At 38.0% G+C, this 7,006-nt stretch overlaps 1 protein-coding gene across 1 annotated transcript; it reads left to right on the forward strand.

Annotated features, from left to right (window-relative positions):
- The first annotated feature begins 407 nt into the window (after positions 1–407).
- Positions 408–4,806, forward strand: LOC106091689 (uncharacterized). Its single transcript, XM_013258300.2, has 2 exons — positions 408–506; positions 4,398–4,806. Exons 1-2 carry the CDS (start codon positions 471–473, stop codon positions 4,755–4,757), a joined length of 396 nt encoding a protein of 131 aa, XP_013113754.2. The 5' UTR covers positions 408–470; the 3' UTR covers positions 4,758–4,806.
- Positions 4,807–7,006: the final 2,200 nt, after the last annotated feature.

A 7,006-nucleotide genomic window follows, 5' to 3' on the forward strand; every position in this document is an offset into this window, starting at 1 on the left:
CCTGGGACAAACTTTATCTATAAGATTGGTACTCCAATTTCAAATAAACCATTTTTTCTAACAAAAAATTGACGTCGCTACATTTGTTATCTCCAACTAAATAAAATAATTTGGCACTTGCCTTTATATGAGTTATTAAAACAAAATTAGATGAGGGCAATTTCAAATGTGCCATATCTTACACTTCTATTATTTTTGTTGATTTTTGGGAAAAATACAAAACACACACATAAAATAAATATAAGAAAGCCGTAAATATTTCCTACAAAATAATACTGGTGATGCTGGACCCTGGTGTAATCTAAGATATCTTATCTTGTGCTAATTTGATAATTTAAAAGAAAAAATTGCGAAGCCAAGCACCGCAGAGTGTAAACGGTATACTGTCAGTATTTTTAAAATAGGGCTGAGGCTAACAACTAAAGTGAGCGGTTAAAAAAAAGAAAAGAACTCAAACACCCGCAGGCATCATGCAAATCTTAACAATAACTCTAATCACATTTGTGGTAATTATATACAAAATAAGCATAAGAGAATAAAGGTGAAAAATCTATGTTTTAGGGGGGAAAATTATAACGAATTCGCTGAAAGAGATAGAACAGATTCCATTAATTGCCATAAAATGAAATAAAAAACTAAACTATGACATATGAAATTAAGGGCACCCAGCACCATGGATTCTGCAAAAATTTTACAAACCATCATAGCTTATATCTGGATAAGTGAAGAAATCAAAGCGGGTTTTTTTTCCATATTCTAGAGTCTCAGGAAGTTATATGGGGAAGTCGATTTTTGTGGGTGCGATATTTGTTGTGGTGGTTAAACATAAATCTTTGCATCTGCAAATGCAAATTTTGCCCATGAACATGAACTCTAAGGAACAGAGACGAACTTCTCACCTATCAATGAGTGCAGTCCCATCCAAGTATAATGATAAGAGGCCTCCTTTTAATAGCCGAGTCCGAACGGTGTGCCGCAGTGCTACACCTCTTTGGAGAGAAGTTTAACATGGCATAGCACCTCACAAATGTTGCCAGCATTAGGAGGGGAAAGCCACCGCTGAACATTTTTTCTGATGGTCTCGCCAGGATTCGAACCCAGGCGTTCAGTGTCATAGGCGGACATGCTAACCTCTGCGCCAAGGTGGCCGCCCAATCTTAGTCGGATAAAACTCGTGCTACAGATAATTTTTAAACCCATCACCATATAATGGGGATATACTAACCTCCTGGCTCCTGGTTGCCGTAATTTTTGTCCGATTTGGCTGACATTTTGCACGAAGTGTTCTGTTATGAGGTCCAAGAACTGTGAAAATTTCGTTCCGAATCGGTCAAGAACCTGGTATAGCTCCCATATAAACCGACCTCCCGATTTGACTTCGTGAGCCTCTGATTTGGCTGAAATTTTGAACGTAGTATTCTGTTATGACGTCCAACAATTGTGCCAAACCTGGTGTAGCTCCCGGTAAAAACCAGGTATAGCTCTTATATAAAACGATCTCTCGATTTGAATTCTTGAGCCCCTGGAAGCCTCAATTTTTATCCGATTTGGCTGAAATTTTGTACATAGTATTCATGTATGACGTTTAACAACTGTCTTAAGTACGGTCAATAACCTGATATCGGTCTATAACCTGATATAGCTCCCCTATAAACCGATCTCCCGATTTGACTTTTTGAGCCCATGCAAGCCTAAATTTTCATCCGATTTGGCTGACATTTTACATGAGTTGTTCTGGTATGACATTCAACAACTGTGATGAGTACGGTCCAAATCGGTAAAGGACTTGATAGAGGTGCCAAGTCAAGAACTTGAGAGAGGTGAAAGCCGCAAGTTTTTTTCTGATTTGGCTGAAATTTTGCATGCAGTATTCTGTTGTGACTTCCAACAACGGTATTGAGTATGGTCCAAATCGGTCAAAAACCTGATATAGGTCCCATATAAACCGATATACAGGGTGGCTGATGAAAGCCGCTACCAAAAAAAAATGTAATAACTTTTTTTCTATTTAATAATAATAATTTAATAATTAATTTAATTAATTAATTAATTAATTTAATTAATAATAATTTAATAAATAATTTAATAATTTAATTTAACATGAATAAAAGAAAAATGTATTCCATACACCGAAAAAAAAATGTAGCAATATTCATCATTGTAGCAATATTCATCAGCCACCCTGTAGGTCCCATATAAACCGATATCCCGATTTGACTTCTTGAGCCCCTGAAAGCCACAATTTTTTATACCCACCACCGTAGGATAGGGCGTTTATTCATTTAGTCATTCCGTTTGCAACACATCGAAATATCAATTTCCGATCCTACAAAGTATATATATTTCGGATCGTCGTACGGTGCCCGTGCGTCTGTCCGTCCGTCTGTTGTAATCACTCTAGAGCCTTCAAAAATTGAGATATTTAGCTGAAATTTGGCACAGATACGTCTTTTTGATGCACGCTGGTTAAGTTCTTGAACGGGGCAAATCGGACTATATTGGGATATAGCTGCTATATAGACCGATTTACCGATAAAGGGTCTAATGCCCATAAAAACATTATTTATTACCCGATTTCGCTGAAATTTTAAACAGTTGGTTATTTTAAGCCTCCCGACATCTGACTCAAATATGGTTCAGATCGGACTATATTTAGATATAGCTGCCATATAGACCGATCTCCCGATAAAGGGTCTGAAGGCCATAAAAGCTTTATTTTTTATACGATTTTGCTGAAATTTGGAATAGTGCGCAGTTTTACGCCTCCCAACATCCGACCCGAATGTGGTACATATCGGATTATATTTAAATATAGCTGCGATATAGACCGATCTGCCGATAAGGGGTCTGAGGCCCATAAAAGCTTTATTTATTACCCGATTTCGTTGAAATTTGAAACAGTAAGTAGGTTAAGACCTCCCAATATCCGACCTAAATATGGTTCAGATCGGACTATATTTAGATATAGCTGTCATATAGACCGATCTGCCGATAAAGGGTCTGAAGCCCATAAAAGCTTTATTTATTCCTCGATTTCGCTGAAATTTAAAACAGTGGGTTATTTTAAGCCTCCCGATATCTGACCCAAATATGGTTTAGATCGAACCATATTTAGATATAGCTGCCATATAGACCGATCTCCCGATAAAGGGTCTGAAGGCCATAAAAGCTTTGTTTATCGCCCGATTTCGCTGAAATATGCATCAGTGGGTTATTTTAAGCCTCCCGATATCTGACCTAAATATGGTTTAGATCGAACCATATTTAGATATAGCTGCCATATAGACCGATCTCCCGATAAAGGGTCTGAAGGCCATAAAAGCTTTGTTTATCACCCGATTTCGCTGAAATTTAAAACAGTGGGTTATTTTAAGCCTCCCGACATCTGACCTAAATATGGATTAGATCGGTCCATATTTAGAAATAGAGGCCATATAGACCGATCGCCCGATAAAGGGTCTAAAGCCCATAAAAGCTTTATTTTTTATCCGATTTCGCTGAAATTTGGAATAGTGAGTCATTTTAAGCCTCCCGACATCTGACCTAAATATGGTTCAGATCGGACTATATTTAGATATAGCTGCCATATAGACCCATCTGCCGATTAAGGGTCTGAAGCCCATAAAAGCTTTATTTTTTAACCAATTTCGCTAAAATTTGCAACAACGATTTATTTTTACCCTCCTGACACCCGGCCTAAATATGGTTCAGATCAGACCGATCTGCCGATAAGGGGTCTGCTGCCAATAAAAGCTTTATTTTTTATCCGATTTCGCTGAAATTTAAAATAGTGGGTTATTTTAAGCCTCCCGACATCTGATCTCTTTTTACTGTTTTTTTTTGATTTGGCTGAAATGTTGCATGCAGTGTTCTGTTATGACTTCCAACAACTGTATTAAGTATGGTTCAAATCGGTCGAGAACCTGATATAACTCTCATATAAACCGGTCTCTCGATCATCCTTGTTCAGTTCCTAGAGCTTTAATTTTTGCTGGTTTGACAGAAGTTTGGTAGGTAGAATAAAATTATGCCCTTCAACTAAATTTATTTTGTATAAATTTTTTGCAGAATCCATGGTGTGGGGTTCCCAAGATTCGGGCCGGCCGAACTTGTTTAACCCTAGGCAATTTAAGTTCATCCATATTGGAATATATCTTGATAAAGTTGTTGTATAGACCGATTTCTCGATATATTGTTACTATTAAGGAACAAATAGGATATTCGCATAAATCAGTTCAAAAGTTAGCAAAATATGTAAACCTTTCGTCTTCGGTTATTTAAGGAACACTTTTTGGGGTGTTTTCTCTACTTATCTAATAGCATCGCCCTAACTTGGAATTTCTTAGCATCCATAACCATGATTGTTCTACAATGTAATACCTTCCTGTTCTTTTTAGATTCTTTTCCATTCCCCAGCAACAAATGCCATGTTGGAACTAGTAAATGTCTCATCTCCCGCCGACGCCGATATTCAGGATGCAAAACAATTTTCCGAATCTATTCTCATTGCTATACGACAATACATTTTGTACGAACTCCCACCTGAAGCAAATGAAGAAGCCGAAGTAATTCTGGCACAAATAAAACGTGGTTTAAACAACTGCGAAAGTCTGCTGCAGGCTGCGGTCAACATCTGGGAATATAAACAATGTGCCAGTGCCTTGAGACGTGATGCAATGACTGCATTGGCTACATTGCAGTATAAATATCAACCGAATGCAGCTTCATCGGCCACAAGAATATCGTTTTTGCGATAAACAATGATGAAATCAAAAGAAGATTATAATTTGTTTGAAATATTTTTATTTTATGACATGTAACAATGTGCTTGAAGAGCTGTAAGAAAATTTTTGACCAATCTAATTGTAGTGTACTTAAAACTTTAATCCATCTTATACATAAAAATCAATTTGTGTTTTGTAGGTTTGTTTGTTTGTATGTTTTTATGAAATTTTCACAGATGGTGCATAATGACCCCTAATGGTGAAAATAGGGTACTACATTTTTTGATATCTGAAGGGGGGGCGGACCTTCCCCCTTATTCTAATTTTCAGAAACGGCCGATCTCGAAGATGGGTGGTACGATTTAAGCGAAATTTTGTGTGCTCTCATTTAGAACCCTAAAAATGAAAATTTGGTATCCAAATTTCGGATGGGGTACCCAGGGGGGCTGCCCCACCCTAAAACCCACCAAACATATATATACACCAATCACGACAATATGGGACTCAAATGAAAGGTATTTAGGATAAAAAAACATATCTGATATCCAATTGTCGGACCTAGTGCTAGGGGACCACCCCAGACCCCAAAACACCCCTAAATCGGACATATTTACCGACAATGGCAATATGGGACTCAAATGAAAGGTATTTGCGAGTAGAATACGAATCTGATATCCAAATGTGGGACCACGTTTCTGGGGGTCCACCCCTTTCCCAAAACACCCCCCAAACAAGACTTATTTACTGACCATGGGAATATGGGGCTTAAATAAAAGGTATTTGAATGTAGCAAACGAATCTAATATCCAAATATGGTAGCAAGTCTTTGGGGGGCAGCCTCTCACCAAAAACATCCCCCAAAGGGGACAAATTTACGACCATAGCAATATGGGGCTCAAATGAAAGGTCTTTGGGAGTAAAGCACGAATTTGATATCAATAATCGGGAAAAGTGTCTATGGGGCCACCCCACACCCACAACACCACCCAAATAGTAAGTATTTTCTGACTATTGCAATATGAGGCTCAAATAAGTGGGTTTTCAAAGTGGAACATGGATCCGATATATATTTTCAAGGCCAACTCACTGAGTGGCCGCCCATCCCCCAAAACACCCCCAAGCCAGTCATGTTTGCCGACTATGGAAATATGGGGCTCAAATTAAAGGTATTTGGGAGTAGACCACGTATCTGATATTAACATTAGGGGCCAACTGTCTAGCGGACGTCCCACCACCATAACAACCCCCAAATAAGACGTAATTGCTCACCAAGACAAATTGGGTCTTAAAGAGAGTGGAACTAAATATTCATAGTTGTTAGGGCCAATAACCCAAACCGGATATATTTGCTGACTTTTGCAATAAGGAGTTTAAATGAGATTAGAAAACGATTTTGATACCCAATTTTGGGGGCAATGGCAATATGGAGTTCAAATAAATGATATATAAATGTGGAGCTTAAATGAAAGTTATTGGGGGGTAGAGCAAGAATTGATACCCATTTTCGGGACCAAATTTCTGGGGGTCTACCCCTTTTCCAAAATACTCCACAAATAGCAATTTTTTAGTGACCATTGCAATATGGGACTCAAATAAAGCTATTTGGGAGTAGAATACGAATTTGATATGCAAATGTAGGACCAGATCTTTAGGGCATCACCTCTTTCCCAAAACACCCCCAAAGGGAAAAAAATTTTCGACCATGCCAATAAGTGGCTCAAATGAAAGGTATTTGAGATTAGAAAACGAATTTGATAACCTATTTTAGGGGCCATGTGTTTGGGGGACGCCTCATCCTGTAAATTCCTTTTAAGCCAATGGCAATATGGGGTTTAAAAAAGAGATTTGTTTTTCTAACTATAGCAACGCATACCCTCCATTTTATTCCTTTCGATCTTAATAAGCAAAATACGAAATATAATGACGATTGGTTAAAAAAAAGTTGGATATGATGTCACGGTAGCGCTCCTCATTAACGATTACGCTACGATTCGCATCATCTTTGAAGAAGTACGTTCCAATGATGCCACCAGCCCATAAACCGCACCAAATTGTGACTTTTTCTGGATGCATTGGTAGTTCTTGCAATGCTTCTGGCTGATCTTCATTTCAAAATCGACAATTCTGCTTGTTAGCTGGTAAAAATGAGCTTCGTCGCTCAAAGAAGAAGCGTGCGATGAAATTTTTTAACACAGCACGCATTTTGATAATAAAATTCAATAATTTGCAAGAGTTGTTCGTCTGTAAGACGTTTCCTGGTTTAATTATAGACCAAACTGAAG

Source organism: Stomoxys calcitrans, chromosome 2 (assembly GCF_963082655.1).
Source record: "Stomoxys calcitrans chromosome 2, idStoCalc2.1, whole genome shotgun sequence".
In the NCBI taxonomy this organism is placed as follows: Eukaryota; Metazoa; Arthropoda; class Insecta; order Diptera; family Muscidae; genus Stomoxys; species Stomoxys calcitrans.